The sequence below is a fragment of the Zonotrichia leucophrys genome, chromosome 6 (genome assembly GCF_028769735.1).
Source record: "Zonotrichia leucophrys gambelii isolate GWCS_2022_RI chromosome 6, RI_Zleu_2.0, whole genome shotgun sequence".
Lineage (NCBI taxonomy): Eukaryota > Metazoa > Chordata > Aves > Passeriformes > Passerellidae > Zonotrichia > Zonotrichia leucophrys.
This window is the reverse complement of record NC_088176.1, coordinates 2468114-2491445: the sequence shown is the minus strand read 5'-3', so window position 1 is coordinate 2491445 and position 23332 is coordinate 2468114. Positions and strand designations below refer to the sequence as shown.

Sequence of the window (23332 nt, the reverse complement as noted above, 5' to 3'; positions counted from 1 at the left end):
GAGCATCAGCTGCACCTCCCAGAGCTGGTTCCAAACCCCAGGAAGGGATCCAAGGGGTGCAGAGGGTTGGGAGTGCTGCACCTCCCCAGCAGTGAAACCCCGACCTCTGCTCTGGGTGTTGTACAAGGGCAGGCAGTGCTGGCAGCCTTAGGAGGGCACTTTAAAGGAAATAAAGGGATTTTTTATCCTTTCTGAAGTTTGTTCCAGGGGGTTGTGGGGGCAGCCGGGGTGCAGGGATGTGCTGGGTGCAGCCTCTGAGGGAGGGAGGGCACAAACCACAGCTGGAACTGCTGGGGGCACTGCTGGGGAGCAGGGCTGGGCACAGGGAGGGCTTGTGTCCGGTTATCTCGGCTGTTTGAGGGCCTGGAAGGCCCGGAGTGGCCTTGGGGCAGCCCGCGTATCAAAGGACGAGAAGAGGCTTCAGTTCTTCTTTCGGTTTTTATGTTTATTAATTGTTTATCTAAAAGATGTTCTTTCAGCTGAACAAAGATCTGCTCAGCAGCCAGCCATGAGCACACTGTGCTGCCCTCCGGGCGGTCACCTATCTTTATACCCATTGTTACGTGTACAATATTTATCATTTTTCCCCAATACCATTTATTCTTATAACTCGGTGCACTCTCAGTAATAACCAATCCAAAGGTGCCACCGTGGCCAAAGAAGATGGAGGAGAAGAAGAAGAAGAAGAAGGACAGGACACGCCCCAATTCCTCCATCTTACTCCTCTAAACCCCCCTGTACATAAATCCTAAACCCTGTGTCTCACCCTCTAATTAACCAATCCCTTCACCATTCACCCGGTGAAGCCCTCATCCTTGTCGTCTCCTGTGTAGGACCAAAGTCCAGCTACCAGACACTTCTGGCAACATTCCAGGAGTCCCGAGCCCCCCAGGGTGGTCTCGGTGGCTCGGCACCTCAGGACTGAAATCTTGAGATCCGACAGGGTTGGGGGCACCAACCCTGGCACCAACCCTGGCACCAACCCTGGCTCCCTGTCCCAGCCTGGAGCCAGGCTGGGACACCCAGGGGGGCTCACCTGGGCAGGAGCAGCTCCAGGGAGAGCTCAGAGCCCTGGCAGGGCCTGAAGGGGCTCCAGGAGAGCTGGAGAGGGACTGGGGACAGGGATGGAGGGACAGCACACAGGGAATGGCTCCCAGTGCCAGAGGGCAGGGATGGATGGGACATTGGGAAGAAATTTTTGCCTTTGAGGCCCTGGCACTGCCCAGAGCAGCTGTGGCTGCCCCTGGATCCCTGGCAGTGCCCAAGGCCAGGCTGGAGCACCTGGGGCAGTGGGAGGTGTCCCTGCCATGGCAGGGGTGGGAAAAGATCTTTGAGTCCCTCCCAACCCAAAGCAGTCTGGAATTCTGGTGCTGTTGGATACTTTGCTGAAGTTTTGTGGAAAATCAATGATTTTAAGCAGATAAGTCCCCAGCTCCCTGTGTTGTGCAGGAAGATCAGCAGATCTTGCTGTGTAGCAATTTTAGGCTTTTTTTTTTCAGTGATTTTTATAAATATTGGGGGAGCTAAAGAAGTGTAGACAAAATAAGTGTGTTTGGAGAGAGATAAGAAGTTGCAAAGACCTACACAGAAAATCAAGGTGCTGTACATTAAACAAAGCAGATGCTTCTTTCACCCATCCCACTGCTCCCATTTCTCCTGCCAAAACTGGAATTTTCCTTTACAGTTTATCACCATGGAGCAGAACTGCCACTGGAAACTTTCTCAGATGTTCCCAACTTTTTGGGCTGGATATTCTGGATTATTTTTCCTATCTGCTGGGGGAGTAGCCTTCAAACTGACACAGAATGAAAGACTGCAGTCTTGTGTTCTTAGCAAGAATTCCTCTTTGTCTATTCAAATATTTATGTCCTTGTGGAAGCTGTTGACTGTAGTTGTTTAATATTTTGCTTTTAATTTTTTTTTAATTTGAATTTTTCAAGGCTTTTGGTGCATGCATGGGGAAAAAAAAAAGTTTCTTTAAAAGCAAACTCTCAGCATTGTGCAGGGATTGAAGGCTGTAGAGCACAGAAAGAGGCTTGGAATTTGTACCTCTTTTAGGATTATGGGTGTTCAAAAAGTCTTAGGTAGGGGGGATTTATAGGGTTTATATATATATTTATATATAACATTAAAAGGTTATTGCTAAATTGGTCCTACTTGAGCTGTGGATTTTTGCAATAAATAGGTAAAATTCCATTTGATCGTGGGATGTGGTTTGAGCAGAGCTTTGCTATCACTCTGCTGGTGTTTACACCTCATTTCTTTTGCCTTTTATATACTCAGACATGTTGGAATTACAATGTTGAGGTGCAAGAACAACTAAAACTCACTTTCACCCCAGGTTATAATCAGTCCTGTGGGTTTGAATTTGGGAAGGCGAACTGCTAAAATTTACGATGTTCAAAACAATGCAGTAGTTGGAGTTTTTTAAGTAAATTAAATACAATTTTAGGGATTTTTTGGTGTGGATTTTTTGGATTTTTTTTCAGTGGAGACAGACCATTCCCCTCTCATGCTGAGTGCAGGAATAGCTTTGGCAGGGGAGGTTCCACTTTGGTTTCCAGGCGTCACTTTGAGGGTTAAACTGCTGCAGGAAGGTGAGCAGCATTTGGTGGGTGCATGCATTTTTAATGCTTACAAGTGTGCTGAGCCTTCCTGGGTTTGTTCCTCCTTTCTGCTAATTGGTGCATGATAATTATTTCCTTCACCTTCTCCTGCTGAAGGGTGAGCTCAGCTGGAGCCTGGGAGTGGTGGCTCCAAATTGCAGAAATTCCTTAGTCAGGGGTTCCTGCACAGAAGCTCCTCCTGCAGTGCAGGGAGCTGGAACCTTCTCAGCAAACACAAAAATTCGAACCTGCACTTAAAATATTTCACCCACAAAAAATATATCAACTTTAAGGCATTATTCCAATGCAAAAAATTATTATTATTATTATTATTATTATTACTACTATTATTACCATTATTACTATTATTACTATTATTATTACTACAATTATTACCATTATTACTATTATTACTATTATTACTATTACTATTATTACTATGATTACTATTATTATTACTACTACTACTATTATTATTACTATTATTATTACTATTATTACTATGATTACTATTATTATTACTACTACTACTATTATTATTACTATTATTATTATTACTACAATTATTACCATTATTACTATTATTACTATTATTATTACTATTATTACTATTATTAATATTATTATTATTACTACTACTATTATTATTATTACTATTATTATTACTATTATTATTACTATTACTATTATTATTATTTCTATTATTACTATTATTACTATTATTTTTATTACTACTATTACTACTATTACTACTATTGCTATTATTACTGTTACTATTATTACTATTATCACTATTATTACTATTATTATTACTACTACTATTACTACTATTACTACTACTATTATTACTATTATTATTATTACTATTATTATTACTATTACTATTATTATAGCTATTATTATTACTATTATTATTATAATTATCATTATTATCATCATTATCATCATCATTATATAATAAAAATAATATTAATCAAAATTAATATAACAAAACCTTATTAACAAAAACATAAATCAGATTACCATTCAAAAATTCATATTTGAATTTATGAATATCAGTATTTCAAAATTTCATTTTCAAATTTCACGAACATTTTAATTGCATTTAACTTATCCCAAAACAAAATTAAGAAAATATGAAAAAAACCCCTCACCTTAAATTAAAAAAACAAACAACAAAAAAACCCAAATGAAGTATCATATTTATACTTTATTACTGCATTATTTACCTTAAATAACACATAAATCAACAAAATGAATATTTAAATAACAAAACATAATACCTTATCTACTTCAATATATCCAACAAAAATTTAACAAAACTGTCAAAACAATATTCATAATTCAAACAAGAGAGGGAGATGTTGGGACCTTGGATACTGAAAATTTCAGATTTTCTGTGCTGCCAGGCACTGACCCCTGAGAGAGGCCGTGGAGAAGCTTCCAAAATTGATTAATAATTGAGATTGTGAGTGTGGAGTTTGAATAGAAGTGTGTGATATCACAGGGTGGAAAACTTAGGGTTAAAAGTTTTAAAATATAGTCATAAATATAAAGCAAAATGGAGGTTTTAGGGTGGAGGTTGGTCCTTCTTCTCCACGTGTTTGGGTGGTATTTTGTAATTAAGCAGAAAAGTCTGCAGTGCAGGGCACAAGGGATCAGTTTTTGGGTTAAAAGTGAAAATAATGTGTCATTTCTTAATTAGATAGTTTAATCTTAAAAGACCTTATAGAGAAAGAGAGTTAGGCACTTTGTAGCTTGTTAATAGAGTGCTGTAGAACTTGGGAGTTGTAAAACTATAATATAAATAAAAATAAGAAACATCTAAGTCAAAGCACTAAATATCATCTCAAACACTTTCAATCCCAACCTTAAAACAAAAAAAAAAACCCAAAAACCATCAGGGCCCCTCTGATATTTGCTGTTCTGCTTTTGTTTGGGATGGCTGGGAGCTCTGAATAATCTGAATTAAGGAGGTTTGAACACTTTGTGTGTAAAATCATCCTGTGTGAGGCCACACAGAGCTGGGGTGGAAGATGAGATCATTTTTTAATGTGAATTCTCCCGTGCCTGTGGGTTCTTAAGAATTCTGCTCGCTTCTAACACATTTCTCAGTGTCCAGTCTGTACTTTAATATTCAGCATTTATTGCTAAAGCCACAGAAAAGTATTTAAATGAAGGCAGGGAAATATAAAGTGCCTGAGGAGAAAACTGTGTTAATCTGCAGGGCTTTTCCAACAGGTGGAATTCTAAATAAACATCATTTCAGATGAGCTGAGTAACAAAATGCAACTTTGGGCTGAGGTTTTGTGTCTCTTAGAACCCATGTGGGAAGAATCTCCAAAAGATATTTATTTGTGATTGTGCTGTGGGCTGGATTTTTGGCCTGAAATTGGGCTGGATTTTTGGCCTGAAATTGGGCTGGGTTTTAGCCTGAATTAGGGCTGGTTTGGGCCAGTTTTGTTCTGAAATTGGGCTGGTATTTAGCCTGAAATTTGGCTTGTTTTACCCTGAATTAGGGCTGGTTTTTACCCTGAAATTGGGCTGGTTTTTACCCTGAATTTGGGCTGGTTTTTACCCTGAATTTGGCCTGTGTTTTAGCCTGAAATGGGGCATTTTACACTGAATTTATTGCCAGAGGTGCTGCTTTGCAACTAGGATGAAAACTGCTTTAAGTTTGTGGGCTGAATAAATGCTCTAGGCTGGGGCAAATCTCAAATATTGAGTTTAGGTGTTCCTGGATATTGTTTGGTGCAGCTGCTGACTGGTTTGGATGAGTTTAATGGAATGGCAGCCAAGATAGTGCTGGGGTGGAAGGGAGGTGCTTTGTTGAATGGCACAAAAGATGAAAATTAACATTATTTTAATGTCCTCAAATGGAGTCAGGTGAAACAAATTTATTTCTTTGTCAAAGAAAAGAGTTCAGAAGAATATCATGTATTTGGCACAGGGTTTTTGTGCTTAATTTGGAGGTCAGGTGTGCTGATGGAAACAAATGGCTTTGGAAAATGACAGTTTTAAATTAAGGATTTTTTTTTTTTGCTTTTATGGACTACAAAGAGCTGAACTTAAACCCCAGAAAAAAAATCTGTGGTGTTCTGCTCAGAATACATTTTGTTTAATACTTTGCAAATGTCATTTGGTCAATCTAATGACAACCTTAAGTTAGTTTTTATTTAAACAGCCACTGCAGAGAAGCTTTTGTGACACTTATTTTTGTCATTCCATTTATAAACCCAAGAAAGGGATAATTTTCCATTGTCACAAGGTTCTTTTTCTGTCCTGCTTGCTTTTCACTCACCAGTGACCTACTCTATTTATCACAAAGGTGATTTCACTTTTGTATTAAGAGATCTCACCATATTCTCAATTGTGTAACAAACAAAAGTACACGAGTAAAACTCATTTTTCTGTTATCCACAATTATATTAGAAATACTTTAAGGTACTTAGCAAGATTTCCCTGTTGTATTTTAATGTGTTTTTATTTGCCTGATGACACAAAGAAAAGGCTTTTACTTGTCCTCTCTTTCATTCTTTTGTGAAGAAATTAAAAACTCCAGAAATTTCCATGGAAAGCAGCTCCTCCTGGTCATTTTAGAAGTTGGGTCACTTTCTGTCCCAATAAATAAATGAAGCTTACTCTTATTTAAATATGCAAGCGTCAAAGTGAAGTTTTTGGGGTTTTACCCACCCAGCAAAAAACTGCAAAAAAAATTCCTTTCGGAGAATCAAGATAAATAATTCAGATGATAAACTTTTAGCCATAGAAACTCTTTGAACTTTTAGATCTGGGCAATGTGCTAATTTCCCTCATGGTAGATCCCACTCTTTTCCCATTTTTGGTTTGTTTCCTGACTGGAAATGAGCTGTCAGTGAGAAAAGAGCAGGGTGGGCAGTGCAGGGGACTCATCATTGATGTTTAGAGGAACCACTGTTGGAAAGAACAATTCCATTGCTCCTGATCTTATTTATTCTGCCCTTTTTGAAGGGTTTTTCGCCCCCCTCAAATGATCTTTTGATACCAACACTGGGTTGGTTCCTTGCACACAAACCTGACTGTCCTGCCAGCTCCGGACAAGGTCAGGAGAACACAATTAGCTGTTCAATTAATTGATGTTCACAGAGATCACTGTTGGAAATAATTCCATTGCACCTGATCTTACTTATTCTGGCTTTTTTACCACATCTGAAGGGTTTTTGCACTCAAATGATCTTTTGATACCAGCACTGCATTTGTTTCTCCCACACCAAGGTGATCTGGCTGCCACTTGGGGAGGGTTTAGGAGAGCACAATTAGCTGTGAGGTAATTAGGAGCCCATCAATGAATTTATCTGGAATTTCTCAAAGGGTCCTGCTCCGGACAGAGCAGCTTGGGATGATTTAGGGAATGAGCTGCAGTTAGTCCATGGAAGGATAAATCCTGGGAATTGCCATCCCCTGCATTGGCTGTGCAGAGAGCTGTGCCCAGCAATTATTGCTTCATTTATTCCATTTAAGGCTGAGCTTTGGCTTTTCTGGCCCTGAGTATTTTCACGTAGTGAGTTGTTTCTTGGCCCAGTTATTTGCCTTTTCCCACAGTTTTTAAAGGAATCCTTGAGGCTCTGAGCAGCTCCATGGCTTCTCCAGCTCAGAGGGAGTGTCAGCTCATGGTCCTTCCCAAACTTTCTGTGGAACAATTCCTTTTACACACAGCTGTGGTGTTTCTGGAGGGGAAATGAATGTGTGTTTGTGTGGCTGGGATGTAGAGGATGAGCCACAGCATCCCTGAGTTGGCTGCAGGCTGCCGTGGCCTTGCTGATGTCATGCTGAGCCGTGTGAATCACAGCCTGGGTAAAAAAACAAAATCCCAATAAAACCCCACAGCCAACAGAAAACAGTGAGTGTACGAGGAGATCCAACTCAGGGGGAATATATCCATTATTTATGCCACACACTGGCTCATTGCTGCTTTCACTCCTTTTCATCCTTCCCCTTTGCTGCTTTATTTGTGTGCTTTGTAGTGCTGGCAATGACTGATTTTGTGACTTGATAAGGGTGGCAATAATTTGTCACTGGTTTTGCACAAAGAGAGAAGCCCCTTGGGGCAGTCAGATTTTTATTGCAGCCCAGCTTGAAACTGTGTGTAATTATTGAGTGCGTGTGTGAGGCTGATCTTGCCAGCTTTGGGTGTGCTGCTCGTGTGATCACAGGGAAATTGCTGCAGAAAAATATTGGAGTCTACACTGAGGCTCCTCACTACTCTGGTTTTTTAATGCTGGTTGGAGTTTTCAGTTTTTAAGGCATCCCTGTGTAACCATGGAATTAAGATTTTGGGCTTCGTTTGCTGTGTGGTTCTTGTGGAAATGAGGAATTGGAACCTTTGTCCAGTGCTGATCGAGAGTGAAAAGCAATTAATTTAATTTCTTTAAATGGGAGAAAACCCCCTCCAGCCAGATGCTTATTTTTTTTTCCTGATCTTATATGGAAAGACAAGAGCAGGGTTTTTTTATCTGCTGCATTTCATATTCCTCATTTATGCATTGCAGTGTCCTGGGAATAACCAGCATTGCAATGGAGCTGCTGCTCACACAAAATCTACTTCAGCTGCAGCTTGAGCAGAGTAAGATCTACAGCAAGAGCTGCCCTTCTACATGATTTAATCCCAATAAAAAATTATTTTAGTAGCCCTAGGCTTGGACAAATACAGATTTAATCACGAGGCTGCACAGCCTCATAGTCTGATCATCCTGTCACATAATGGAGCCAGCTGAGGTGGGGAATTGGGAAATATACTTCCACAATCTTCTTTAAATCTCCAGAATTAAACTTTAATTGCTTTGTCCATAAAGTAGACCCTCAGTTACTGCTAATTGTTGCAGCTCCAAGCTGTAAATGGCTGTTGTAAATAGTTTTACCCCACAGTAGTTCATGAGAGCCATTCAAGTGTTAATTTTAACGCTCGGTGTGAAATTTTAATTCAAGATATAAAATGCAAGCTCCCTTTTAAGACGTGTTACTAAACATTTATGGCTCTGTGCATGTGACTGATCAGCAGATAAACCCCCATTGCTGCCTGTGGTTCCTGACTGGTCGTGGAGCCCTCATCCCTCACTGCTCCCTTTGCAGAATTCCAGGGTTCCAGCTCAGGAGTCCTTCCAGCAGCTGTGGGATGGTTGGTGCTCCAGCTTGGAGCTTCAGGGGGTTGTGACTGAGAGTTGGGTGCTCTGAAATTGCATCCAGCCCAGGGACAGGCTGGGGGTTCCCTTTGGGGAGGGGTCTCAGCCTTGGTGGCCTCTTGAGGTTCTCCTTGGGGGTCACCACAGCATTGGTTTGTTACTTTTGAGAGCTCTGGGGTTGGGTGTGGAATGACAGCGGTTGTGCAGGAAAGGGGAGCTCTTGGGAAAGAAAGGAGCTGGGTTTGTGTTGGCTCCTCAAGCCTGCAGAAACCACCTGGGATGGGAAATGTGTGTCCGTGCTGGGGGGTGTAAATGACAATAATTTCTCACATCGCAGAGGGGTTTGGGTTGGAAAGATCTGAAAATTCACCCAGTGCCATGGCAGGGACACCTCCCACTGCCCCAGGTGCTCCAGCCTGGCCTTGGGCACTGCCAGGGATCCAGGGGCAGCCACAGCAAATCTGGGAATTCCATCCCAGCCCCTCCCCACCCTCCCAGGGAACAATTCCCAGTATCCCATCCAACCTTGCCTATTCTCAGGCAAAAATACACCTGTTTTCAAACAATTTGGTTTAATCGAACAAACACAGGTAAGACAGACAAGTCTGGCTGTTCTGGTTTATATTTCAATTACTCTGAGGTTTTTCCCTAGTCTGCTATTTCACTACATGCAATACCTATGAATTGTTGCTAAGAAAAAGATAAAATGAGTAACAACCCCTACAAACAGTTAAAATATTAAACATCTGTTTGTATCTTCCGAGCTCTTTCATGTGCTGTGCAGTGGCAGCTCCGAGTTCAAGGGGAATTGGGAACAGCCAGGGTTTCATGAGTGGCTACCAAGAATTTACTGCAGGGAAAAATGCTAATTAGGCTTTTTGTTTAATTTTTAAGCACTGGAGTGAAAATTAAACCCAAACGACTCCAGCATGGCTGAGGAGGAGGATGAGAAAGTTCCCAACACCAGATGGGGATAAAGGGATTAGAGGAACCAAGAGGTTTCTATAAAATGTTGGAAGGAGCTTATAAATCTCTAATTTTGGTGTAGGTTTCCCGAGTTTATGAACATTTCATGCCTCTGTCTTATTTTAAATCAGTTGGAAAATTTAATTTTCGCTGAGTTTCAGCTCAGGTGTCACAGAAAATGGTAAAACCAAAGCCACCTCCTCATGGGTGATTCTCTTCTTGCAGTCTTTGCATCACCTTTAAACTCTTTAATTTTGTTAATTTGGGTTTTTTTGTGGTTTTTTTTTTTAGGGTGCAGCACTGAAATACTTGCCAGCAATTGTCAACGATGTGAAATTGGTGTTTGATCCAAAGGAACTCAGGTGAGTAGAGTTAATTAAATGTGGAGTGCTAATTTTAGTTTATAAAGATATATATATAAAATATACACAAATATATAAAATACATTTAATATATGTATAAGCATAAAAACATACACTATATATTTCATTTTTACATGTTACTACTATATATAAAGATACAAAAAGATATAAAAATATAGAAATATATACTGAGGCAGTGAAATATGGATCACCTGAGAAGTTTTATCACTTTGATTTTATTGCATTTTTTCTGTCCCTTGCAGGTATTTTTAAGGGTCACACAAAGAGCCTGTTTTTTAAAAATAATATCTAACAAATACCTGACAAACTTTGCAGTACAAACCATGAGCAAGAGTTATTAATCAGGCAGCTGCCATCAAAAGTCTTAAGCTGGGCCATGATGCTTCACTCTTTGATGTATAAATTTCATGTAAATAATAAAATAATAAATAATTCAGTGATTCAGTTGCTGGATCGATGTCTCAATAGCTCATAAACATGGCAGTGTTGTTAGTAAATAAAAAGGACAATGACAGGATATTTAAGGAAAAAGAAAGTGGAAAAGCCAAATAAAAACTGGTATTTCAGCAGAACGTTTAGCTTAAAGAGAAAAATACAATTTTATTTTTTTATGGTGTTGTTACAAACTGAAAGAAACATTTTAAATCTGATTTTACTGCACAAACCCTTCTAAATTTTGTCTAGCTTTATTTTTATGGTCTTGGTGTGTCAGAAGGAGGAAGAGAGATAAAGCAGAGGTAAAATAAATAAATATAATCTTAGTCTAACATTCCAGTGGCCTGAGGAACCTGGCATTTACCTTCTGCTTGCCTGGGGACTGTGAATTGTTTTACATCTACACTTCCCTGGGCTTAGGAAATTCAGATTTCTGGATTAAGAGAGTTTCTGGACTAAATAATAATTTTGATACGTGACAGCAAAATTCCTGGGAAAAGAGAAAGGAAAACGCAGGACTTGGCCTGTTTTACCTCAGATATTACATTTTTCCTGTAGTATTACCAATCAAAATTGCAATTAAACACTGGCAGTATTTAAATTGAGGTTGACTTAAGTCTCAATAGGAAAAGCAAAGAACCCAAGATTTTAGGAGGGGATGGAAAATTATTGATAAGTCTTGTCAGCATTAGGTGGGAGCTCAGCTGATGAGTGTGATGGTACCTTTTCCTAAAATGTCCATTTCTGGGAGTTTTAAATTATTAATTATTTTTTGTTGGTAGCTTACCTTGTTAATTATCACCTTATTTTTGGCATCCATAATCATGAACATGCTGATTAATGTGAAGCACAGGAAAACTTGAAACCTAAAACCTTAAATGAAACATGAACAAAGAGTCTAAAACTGAGGTAAAAGGGAGGGGGGAGAAAATAAATGACATTAAAAACGAAAGAAATTTATTGAAAACTATTCATGATTCTCTGATTTTTTTTTTTTAATATCTCAAAAAAATAGTTTGCTCATGCCAGAGCAGGGAGTTGTGCGTCGGGTTCTTTATGGATGATTGTGTCCAGTTGTTTTTCCATGCATTTTTAATGGATTATTTAGCGGGGTTTTGCTTTTGTTTGATGGGTTTTTGCTTTCCCTGTGTGTGCAGCAAGCTCTTCACCGAGTTCATCCTCAACGTGCCCGTGAGCCGCCTGACCATGCCAGCAAGCTCTTGCCCGAGTCTGCACTGCCCTCTCACCCTGCCCGGTGCAGCCCTGAGCCCAGCCTGACCCGCCTGCTCCTGGGCCCTCCTGAGATCCCTGGCCCTCCTGCTTCCCTGCCTGCCTGTGAGCCCTGGCCTCTATGCCCTGGGCCCTGCCCCTGTTCCCTGTCCCTGGGCCCTCCTGATGTCCCTGGGCCCTCCTGCCATCCCTGGGCCCTGCCTGGGCCCTCCTGATGTCCCTGGGCCCTCCTGATGTCCCTGTCCCCTGCCTGGGCCCTCCTGATGTCCCTGTGCCCTCCTGATGTCCCTGTGCCCTCCTGATGTCCCTGTGCCCTGCCTTGGCTCTCCTGGCATCCCTGGGCCCTGCCTGGGCCCTCCTGATGTCCCTGTGCCCTCCTGATGTCCCTGTGCCCTGCCTTGGCTCTCCTGGCATCCCTGGGCCCTGCCTGGGCCCTCCTGCTGTCCCTGTGCCCTCCTGATGTCCCCTGTGCCCTGCCTGGGCCCTCCTGCTGTCCCTGTCCCCTGCCTGGGCCCTCCTGCCATCCCTGTCCCTTGCCTGGGTGCTCTTGATGTCCCTGTGCCCTGCCTTGGCTCTCCTGGCATCCCTGGGCCCTGCCTGGGCCCGATTCCCTGTGCCCTGCCTGGGTGCTCCTGATGTCCCTGTGCCCTCCTGATGTCCCTGTGCCCTGCCTGGGCGCTCCTGCCATCCCTGGGCCCTCCTGCTGTCCCTGTGCAGCCTCGGACACGTTAAGGCTGTTCCATTGGAAGGACAAGGTGGAAAATCCAAACCCAAGCCTGGTTAGGGTGGGAAGGGACCTTCAAGCCTGTGCTGCCCTTGGCTTGGTGGGCATCTGTCACTGTCACCACTAATAATGGAGGGATTGGTTGTTTTGGGCTTCCTTTTTCCTCCTCTGTGGAGGTTGGGATTGAAGGCACTTGAAAGGACAGTTCACGTTCAGACTCAGGTGTTTATTGTTTCTTATCAATGTTACTGCCACAGTGAATTCTGCAGTATTTCACTAACAAGGCACAAAATGGCCAACTGTCTCTTGTTAAAAGACTTTTTAAGGCTAAACTATCCAATTAAGAAATGACACCTAGATTATTTTCACTTTTAACCCAATAACTAATCACTCAGAGTCCACAATGTGGACTTTTCTGCCCAATTACAAAATACCACCCAAACCCATGGAGAGGAAGGTGAAGAAGAAGGACCAGCCTCTGCCCTAAAACCTCCATCTTCCCCCATATATATTGCTATATTCTAAATCCTTAAACTCTTAAGTTTTCCACCATGTGACATTACACACTCCTATTCAAACTCCACACCCACAATCCCAGTTCCATCATTCCATTTTGGAGGCTTCTCCATGCCCCCAGCTCAATGCAGTGTTCTCTTGGGGATCTGTGCCTGGCAGCACAGAAAACTGAAAATTCTCAGCATCCAGAACTCCAGCAAGAAATGGGACTATTTTCAGGCTAAGAACAATTTATTGCTCAGACAAACATCTCACAATCTCAGAGTCCCTGAGATTTCAGAGGAGCAAGCATTCGGCCATAGCTCAGAGCAGTCACAAGTTCTTTGTTACAAGGCAATCTAGAACTTTCTAACCCCATGGACAGCTGCCACAGGGTTTATTTTGCTTTTCTGACCCATCACCTTTACTCACTTCTGCTGCACTGAGGATGCTTTTGTCCAATGGGCTTCTGTCTCACAGGCACACATCTGCTCCTGTTCCAACTTCTGAACTCTCAGCTCGTTCCATACAGCCCCAGCCCTGCATTATAAACCCTTCACCATCTCATCAGTGCAGTTTCTCACTCACTTCAGGCAGATTCTTACTTACAACTGAAGAAGCATGAGTTTATGATTTTTGTGCTAAAGATCTGTGTATTGTATTTTTACATCAATCCAAGGCTGCAGATCAAACCCTTCAGTGTCTATGGGAGTTTCTGTTTTTCCAGGTCTCACAGGCACTTTCCACTATCCCAGGCTGCTCCAATCCCATCCAGCCTGGCCTTGGGCATGAGGAAAATCACTTCTTTACCATTTGTTGCCTGCAGTCTCAATTAGGAAAGTGCAAAATTACAAAAAAACCCTTGGGATTTGTTATTTTCAAAGGGCACACAGCACCCAGGTTTTTGGGCTCTGTTGTAACTTTGTGTTGGGGTTTATCAAAAATCATCAATTCAGCTTTTGTGCTCAGTGCAGTTGTGTGGGGGAAATGGAGCTTTGGGATGTCCTGTGTGCCTTGGAGCTGTTCCCTGGCTGAAGGGAAGCAGAAACCTTTCAGAGGGTGCTGTTCATCCATGCCTTGTTATTTTCTGCTTTCCCATTAATGGGCCGGTGAAAGATAAGCTCAGGCACTTGTCCTACAGATTTCCTCCTTTGAGGTGAAGCACTTGATTCTTTTTCAGGCTGGCTGCAGGTTAAACTGACCCAAACAAAGTGTTTGTGTGCTGTCAGGGAAGGTAATGAGGGAGCAAATAGGCACTGCTTCAGTGGGAAAGGAGATTTGGGAGGATTCTGCTCTCAGATCACAAAAGCTGAGACTGTTGAGTGCTGATAAAACAAATTTTGCTGGTTCCAGTTTAAAAAATCTTGGTGGATTGGCATTGTGGTGGTTTTATACCACTCTTAAAATCTCTGAAAAGCAGTTAACCACCTGTGTGTCACCATGTGTGGAGATTTGGTAGAAACAGCAAGTCCAGACGTTATCTTCACTTCTGAAATGATTTGAAATTATTCATTCCTGAAGTGCTGGATTTTCAAGAACTGAAAGGAGGAATGGAAGTGGAGTTGCTGGTGTTGGGGTCTGGGTAAAATGGTGTCCCCAAGAATAATTTAATGTTTCCCGGGTAATTTAATATTTCAGTGAAATTTATTGTTTGTGTTACTCATTTGCTTCATTCATTCTCAGCTCACTGTATAATAATTTTCCCTTCTCTGTTGGCTGGACTTTGGGGCAGAAGTCAGTAATATCAGGGATCATCCTTTCCTCTCCTTGGGAGGAAGAAATGGAGATAACTCAGCTAAAACAAGAAACTGAATGTAAAACACACTGCTGTGGTGCATTTCCCATATTAATCTTTGCCCTCCCTCACTGAAGCAGTTCCATTTTCAGAGGGAGAGGTGGGAATTGTGTGTGGCTGGTTTGTTTTTTAAACCTGACTCCCAAGCTCAGCCCTTCAGGGCGCAGGGAATGGTGCAGTCCAACATTATTGAGCTGCTGAGAAATGTAAATGGATCTGTGTTAATGGGAGGGTGATTAATCAGGGCCCAGGGCAGGTTTGCTGACAGATCTCTGCTGCTTAATGGCTCTGAGATCTGATCAGGAGGCTCCTCAGCTGGGTTTTCCTGTCACTGCCTGTTAGGAATGTCCTAAATCCAGCAGCCTTGGTGGGGCTGGGATGCACCTGCACTGACCCAAACCATTTTGGGGTTCCCATGGATGTCTGGGGGTTTTTATTCAGTAAACAAAGTGGGGCTGTAAAAGCTTCTCTTGGCATTGGTGTCACAGAATCCCAGACTGGGTTGGGTTGGGAGGGACCTGAAATCCCATCCAGTGCCATGGCAGGGACACATCCCGCTGTCCCAGTGTCCAGCCTGGCCTTGGGCACTGCCAGGGATCCAGGGGCAGCCCCAGCTGCTCTGGGAATTCCTCATTCCCAGTCTCCCATCCATCCCTGCCCTCTGGCACTGGGAGCCATTCCCTGTGTGCTGTCCCTCCATCCCTGTCCCCAGTCCCTCTGCAGCTCTCCTGGAGCCCCTTCAGGCCCTGCCAGGGCTCTGAGCTCTCCATGGAGCTTCTCCAGGTGAGCAGCCCCAGATTTCCCAGCCTTTCCTCACAGGAGTTCCCAGAATAACCAGGTTGGGAGAGACCTTCATGATCATCGAGTCCAGCCAAGCCCCAACCCCTCAGCTAAGCCCTGGCACCCAGTGCCACATCCAGGCCTTGTTAAACAGGAGAGGGGCTCCATCCCCCTGATCTTCTCACTGTAATTCTTCATCGTGATCATTCTCTGAAGTTTCATAAACATTCAAATTCCCTTGAAAATAAAGCAAACCTCTATCCACAGCCTTTTTAAAATTCAGATTTTCCTGTCCCTCACTCTGGGGGTTGGAGTTCATTACTAAAATGTTCTTGGCTGCCCCTCCTGCTTCTCACTGACTGAGGAATTTTAAACTGATAGGGAATACTTCCATATAAGCTGTCACCTAATCCTGGATCCTGTTGCAAAAATGACATTTTCTTTTCTAAAGGCAATATGCACTACAGGATTGTGGACTTAGGGAAGGCTGGCAAATGCACAGAAAATTTCATCAGCCTGTTTCTGGTGGAGAAAAAAGGTTCTAATTCTGTGCTTTGAGAGGTCAAGGAAGATTTATTTGTGTCTCTGGAGGAATTAAAATTCAAAATACGTGAATTTGTGAAGCTTGAAGGATTTGGGGGTGAGAAGGGAGTGTGTGAATCAGTTTGCTGAAGCATTTTAGTGATGTTGTTGAGTGTTGGATGATTCACTGGGGAATCTGGAGAGTTTGGGACCTTGGATCAGAATGGAGACTGGTGGTGGGGTTTGTGTATCTTAAAAAAAAAAAAAAAGATGTAATATAATAGTTAAAATAGTAATGGTTTGGTAGTAATATAGTAGTTTATAATGTAGTTTTAAAATTTATTCATATTTATGAATACAAATAGGAACATGTGGTAATTATATAAATAAGTAATATTTCCATATAGTAAAGTAGAAGTAAATGAATATATAAATACTTTGAATGTATTGAATTTTAAATGAATATATATACTTTTCCAGAAGAAATGAATATATAAATAACATTTATCCCTACCTACATATAATAACATAATAATATAATTATATATATATATATATTATATAATTATATATATAATTTTCACTCCACTCCTTAAATATTAAACAAAAAGGTATAAATATATTTTTTCCCTGAGTGAGGAGCAGTTTAATAATAATTTAGTGGATATTTTCAGTGCTCATGGTTGGGAATTAAATGAAGTGTCCTGTCCTTGCAAGCATCAAGGTTTTGGTTTTTGTAAACAGTGATTTCTCTGATTTGTTTTGTCCTATGGAGCTGTTTGGATTTGCTGTTGCTTTGTTTTCCAAGTGACTTCCAGCTGATTGCCAAGTGAGCTGCTGGAGTTCCAAGGAGAAAACCCAGGGATTTTTCCACGAGGAATTGGAGCCTGTTGAATTTTAGTAGACAACACCCAGCATTTATAAGAGTTCTTATGGTTCAGTTATGACTCAGCTCACAGGCTGTGGGGTGGAAACAAAGTTACTGAGCACAGGTTAAATTGTTTTGGCCACAGGAACTAAATGAACCACAAAATAAATGGATTTATCAGTGTCCCAGGAAATGAAATGTTTTTATTGACACAAATTTATGGTGTGTATTCACCTGTGTTCATTGAAGGCTTTCCTTGGGTGCTGCTAATTGGTAATTCCTGCTGCAGATGAATATTTGGTTCTCTCTTATTAAATCACCACGGGCTGGCCTGTGCTCTAGAACAGATGTGGGATCTCCATTGTCTGTGATCACTGTGCAGCAGATCCTGAGCTGCCTTGGGAGCAGGATCTGATGTTCTGGACCATGAAGGTTGCCATGAATCAGGGCTGGGGGTGTTTGTGGCAGGCAGGGGGATGAGGGTTCACCTTTCCTCCTCTGAGCTCCCAGGTAATCAGTGTTGAGTGCAGCAGCTCCGTGCTCTTCAAGACAGTTCCTACCAAAGGTGCACTGAAAATCTCATCTTCATTTGAGGGGTGTCACCACAGGGTGGGTTGGAACATCACAGAGCCATGGAATGGTTTGGAAGGGATCTTAAAGTCATCCCATTCCACTGGCAGGGACACCTTCCAGTGTCCCAGTGTCCAGCCTGGCCTTGGGCACTGCCAGGGATGCAGGGGCAGCCACAGCTGCTCTGGGCACCTGTGCCAGGGCTGCCCACCCTGCCAGGGAACAATTCCTAATTCCCATCCCAGCCAGGAATCCCTGCCCAAAATCCCATCCATCCCTGCCCAAAATCCCGTCCATCCCTGCCCAATATCCCATCCATCCCTGCCCTCTGCCACTGGGAGCCATTCCCTGTGTCCTCCACTCAGCATCCCCTCCTGGCAGGAGCTGTGCAGAGCCACAAGATCCCCCCTGAGCCTCCTTTTCTCCTGAGTGAGCCCCCGCAGCTCCCTCAGCTGCTCCTCCTCACCCTTGGGATGATTTTGTGGAGTTCCCAGCCCTTTTTGTTGCCCCCCATGTTCTCAGCAGCCCCAGGTGGGAGCTGAGGAGCTCTGTCAGCCCCTCCCAAGGGAACAAAATGTTCTGTGCTGGTTGTGTCATTGCAGACAAGCAGTGGGACAGATAATCAGTTTTCCCTTTCTCAGAAATGCAGCTTGGCTGCCTCCCCCATTGATCAGAGCAGCTCCAGCCCTGCAGTGGGACTCAGAGTGACTCAGGTATTAATCTGATCTTTGCCCCCTCCCTGCCAGTGGGGCTCAGCAGGGCTCTGGAACATTTCAGCCCTCTAATTAGGGTCCTTTTAAGTTATTAAAGACTGATTCACCTCACAGGCTCTGCAAAGACATGTTCTGTGCTTTCCTGGAGTGCTCAGCAGCTGGGCTTTGGGGTTCCTGCCCTCCCCTGCATTTGGGGACAGTTCACATTGCCCCTGTGCCCTGTGGGGTTTTGCTTCATCTGCTGTTTCCTTTCCTAGTCCAAAATCCAGGGAGCAACACATCCTGAAGTTTCCCAAATGCAGAGGCACAAGGCTGTGATCCCAGAGCATCTCTGGGGCAGATCTGCAGAACCAGGCTGTTCACTGGGCTGACATTTATATGGATAATTCGTAATTAATTTTGACTTGGTCATTCCCTCCATGTAGGAACAGTCTGAATATTAAGCAAGGAAGGGGAATTTTAATTTTTTTAATAGAAGCAAGTGGTCAAAGGTTGGAGCAGTTCAGAGGCAGAAGTTTTTAAGGTGAGGTGAGGCTTTGGTTGAAAAGCTGGAAGTTAATTTATTTTTCCCGATTTTTTTGTGTCTTATGTAAGCACTGAAGCACATCAGCCTGGAGGCCCTGAAAGCTGTGTTTGTAACCTCGTGTTTTGTGTGCAGACTGCAGGGAAATCTTGCTGCCAACAATGACAGACCAGCTCAAGTATCACTTGGAGAGACAAGAAGATTTGGAGGCTTGCTGCCAGTTGCTGAGTAACATCCTGGAAGTGCTCTACAAGAAAGACGTGGTGAGTGTGGGCTGCCTCTGTGATGAGTAACACTTCACAGAAATTGTTTTAGTAAAGTGAATTAAGCAGGTAACTCCTGAAGCTTTAGGGTTTTATTTTTCTTTTTTATAACCTCCTCCTAACCAGCCTTTTCTAACTCTCAGTTCTCCAGTGATGGTGATGAGGATGTGTTTGTTTTGTGGCATCTCACGTGTCACATCCAGCACAGCACTTGTTGTTTCTGAGGGATATCCAGTGCAGCTTTTCTGGTTAGATAGTGAAGAAATAAATGTCCTTAGGAGTTAAACCTTCCTCATTTACTGTGCCTGGCCTTTTCCAGGTGGAAAATGTTGTGTTTTGGTGCTTTTTCTTTTCTCCCATGGACATTTTGGGAAATGTGCATTTGAGTTGGATTGTTGCTGACACGGTTCCCAGACGTGCAGCATGTGTAATATCCCTTTATTTTGCATAATAGTCTCTTTTTTGCTTTCTCTTGACCTCAACAAACATACAAATATTGGTGCTTTGCCAGAGAGCTGCAGTGATTTGATGCTCTCCTGAAATTTGTGCTGCTGCTGCTGCCTGAACCTTCAGTGCTGTGTAGAATCATACACTAATTCAGCTGGAAAGGACCTCAGGGGTCAGCTACGCACATCCTCTCTGGCATCTTATTTAATTGGGTTTTTTTAGGTTTTGCTCTGATTTTGTTTGTTTTTGGGAGTAGCTCTGTGTGGCTGCTTCAGAGAAGGGGGTGTTTCACAGGAGGAATTTGGTTCTGGCAGCTTGGCTGCTCCTGTCTCTCTTTGTTGGCTGCTTTTCCCTTCATGGTAAGGGCTCACCTGCAGCTCCACCCTCTCCCAGGCTGATCCTGGCAGCAGGACCAGCTCCTGGGTGAGTTTGTGCTGCTGGTGGATTGTCCTTCAAATATGCAAATCTATTTTTCATCCTAAATAAAGGATGGGAGCAAAGCTCATCTATTTCTTTCTCCTTGTGGTGTGTTTGGCTTTCTTTATTGCCCATCACTCCATGTGAGATTTCTGGATTTGTCCTTAAAAGCTTCATGGAATAAATATTTCATTTGAACTCTTTCAAAAGTAGTGGTAGATTGTTTCTAATATTGACTGAAATTGGCAGTTCCTTAATGAAAGTTTTGCTTTTCTCTTCCTTTTAATTGAGCTGTTGCAGAACAGCCCCCCAACCCTGGGTCTGGTAATGCCTGTGGGGGTTTGATGCTGGAAAAATGACTTGGGGGAAGAAAATTAATGGGTAATAAGCTTCATTTCCATTGGCATTGTAACAGCACATTTCAATTTATCAGAAACACGTATTACCAAAATAACACTTTGTCAAAGCCCTTCCCTCCTTGTGATCAACAGCAAGTGATGTTTTACTGAATTTCCAGCAGACAGGTGGGGTGAAAGGCAGCACAAATGGTTCAGTTGTGCTGCTGTCTGGTGTTTGAGGCTCTCAGTGATTTATTCCTTGTCCTCAGGGCCCCACACAGCGCCATGTGCAGATCATCATGGAGAACCTGCTGAGGACAGTGAACAGAACCGTGATTTCCATGGGCCGGGACTCAGAGCTCATTGTGAGTAAACTCAAACACCTCTGTCCCATCTCCCTGAGCCTGCCTGTAATAGGATTGCAATCCCAGGTGACCCAAAGCAATCAAAACCTCCTCTCTCTGCCTGCTCAGGAAGCTGCAAAGCACTGCCTGGTAATTTTGCTGTGCTTGGCACAGGGGAAGAGCAAAAAAAAAAAGCTTGAAAAATCTCTGTGAGCAGGTGATTAGCCAGGATTGATATCTGTGTGCACCAAAATGATGTAGTATTGGTAATTAGCCAGCTGAGAAGTGTGGAAATGAGACTTGGCTGTTGTTACTGCTTTACAAGCATTTACTTGTCTTCTTGACTTAAATTGAGATAACCAAGGTGGGTGTTCAAATGACTGAAGAGCAGAGCCCAAAGTCATGTTTAGAGGAAGGACTGATGCAAGCAACCCTATTGACATAACACTGTGATTTTAAAGCCTTACACTTGAATTTTTCTGCTGGTAATTAATGAATATTGGACTAAATAATGAAAAAAAATAGAGGCTTGTTGATATCTGAGATGGGGATAGATCTGAGTGTGTTTTTGGGGGTCTCCCTGTGTGTTTGCCTTTCTCTTGTATTCTTTCAGCTGGCTGCAGCTGGCAGCTGATCTCTCCAGGGAAGTGGTTGAAGTGAGCCAGGTCTGTGCTGTGTCTGAGCACTTGTCCCTCAGTTCTGCATCAATTTGGGCCAGTCTGGCTCAATGCACTGATTTCTTACCATGGGGTTAATTGGTAGTCAGATAGATGAGCCCATCAGCAACTTGGTTTTTTGATCTCCTCTTTCCTTCCCAGTTGAAATTCTCCCTGTGATGGCACACAGTGATATTTGACTTTTACACACAGTGATTTTTGACACAGGGCTATGTGTCTTCAGCACTTCTTCCTTGGCATTTGGGGGTGCTCATGTTGATAAACCTGCTGCGGTTTCATTTTGTCTTTGGTGCCTCATCCACTGGCTCAGTTTTGGTCTCCTACTTGTATCACTTGGGGTTTTGCTGTAAGGAAGGGATAATGGATCTCCAGATCCATTGCTGGAGCAAGAAATCACAGAATCCCAGGATGGTTTGGGTTGGAAGGACCTTAAAGCTCATTTTATTCCAGGGACAGGGACAATTCCACTATCCCAGGCTGCTCCAAGCCCTGTCCAGCCTGGCTTTGGGCACTTCCAGGGAGGGGAATCCACAACCTCTGTGGGGAAATGGTTCCAAGCAGAACATTCCTACAGAATATTCCAGTGCTGGGATGAGCAGTGCAAGGAAGTCAGACTTGGGTGTTATTTTAACTTCCTCAGATTCAGGCTGAATGAGAGTTAATTACTGTTTTGATGAAGGTGGTGCAGGTGATATTTAAAAACGTTAATTATGCCTTTTGCAGTTAGCAGAGGAGATTTGAAAAGCTGTGTGTGTGTTTGAACTCAGAGCAGTGATATTAAAGATCTGCATTGTGCTCCTGAGCACAGCCTGCAGTCCCTCAGCCCAGCCTCCATGATCAGCTAATGAACACTGAGATTTCAGGGTGTTTTTAATGAGTACTTACTCCTACCTTACAATGCAGCCCTTGCTGAGGAGATTCCCCTGTTAAATAACCAGCCACAACTCATTTTTGTGGTGTCAGCAAAGTAGGAACAGTAAAATTATGATTAATAATAATAATTTGGAAGCACAGCCTGACCTCTCTTACATCAGATTTGGGTTGAAATGATGCAGTGACTTTCCTTTTTTAGTTTTACCTGTAGTAGAGAATTAACCATACAGCATGACTGGAAGGAAGGAATTTAAAATATCTGACAGAGGTAATGATTATTTCTTTAAAAGAAGTAAAATACAGGACATAACCAACTTTTATTTTATAAATATAACTGTGTTGGTGTCCTAAAGCTGGCATGTTTTCTCCCTGGAAAAACACTCAGTGACACCATCTCTATCCAAAACCTGACGTTGCATAATGCAGTTTATGAGCAGTGGAGGAATGTCAAGGATTTAAGTGCTCAAGTGAGAAGTTTTGATTACAGGATGAGCCTTTTCTGCAGCATTGAACTGGAAGGGTTCTCCAGTAGTCCCCTTTGGCTTTTTTCCTCCTTAAATGTGAGTTCCTCGATAAAATCAAAGGCAAGTTTTGTCCTATAACTTCAAAAGAGAATTACCTTGAAATAAGAGACCAGTTGCAAGGAGAAGAACCAGATATTAAATGAAGGGAAGTATAAATGATAAGTTTAAAATCTGGTTTGACAATAATTGTGTTAGCAAAAGCATTTGTAATCCTCATTGGTCTGTTTTTCCCTCTGTAAGTCTCACTGGTGGTTTTTACTTGATCCATTTTCTGAGTAGAAGATTCTAATATTATTAATATTTGTTTTATATGATGATTGTATTATTAGTACAGGATGCAGCCTGAGGGTGCTGAGCTGCTCCAAACTGCCTGCTTTAGGTTAAGTTTGCTCCTGCCTTGAGCTGCTGCTGCTCCTGGCCCAGGGAGAAATCACCTGGAAAAAAATCACAAAACCTTTCTTACTGAAGAAAACATTGCTTGAAGAAAAAGTAAATAGAGCAGACTTCCCTGAGCCTTTGGAAGAGTGGCTTTAAATCTTCTATTTCCTTTCCGGGTGGCTTTTGGGCAGCGTTGGGTTCTGTGTGAGGCAGAATCTCGGCCTGCTCCAGTAAATCAGGACAGAGCAGCCTCGGTGGCAGCTCCAGAATGATCCATGGCTGCTCCTTGTCCTCCTGTCAGCA

At 42.7% G+C, this 23332-nt stretch overlaps 1 protein-coding gene across 1 annotated transcript in view; it reads left to right on the top strand.

Annotated features, from left to right (window-relative positions):
• DOCK1 (dedicator of cytokinesis 1) overlaps positions 1-23332 on the top strand; it is a 293238-nt gene that overhangs the window by 76249 nt on the left and 193657 nt on the right. Inside the window, exons 24-28 of the mRNA XM_064717058.1 lie at positions 10022-10092; positions 11706-11785; positions 16756-16776; positions 18904-19031; positions 20503-20598. Coding sequence (XP_064573128.1) covers positions 10022-10092; positions 11706-11785; positions 16756-16776; positions 18904-19031; positions 20503-20598 — 396 coding nt within the window. The remainder of the gene's footprint in view (positions 1-10021; positions 10093-11705; positions 11786-16755; positions 16777-18903; positions 19032-20502; positions 20599-23332) is intronic.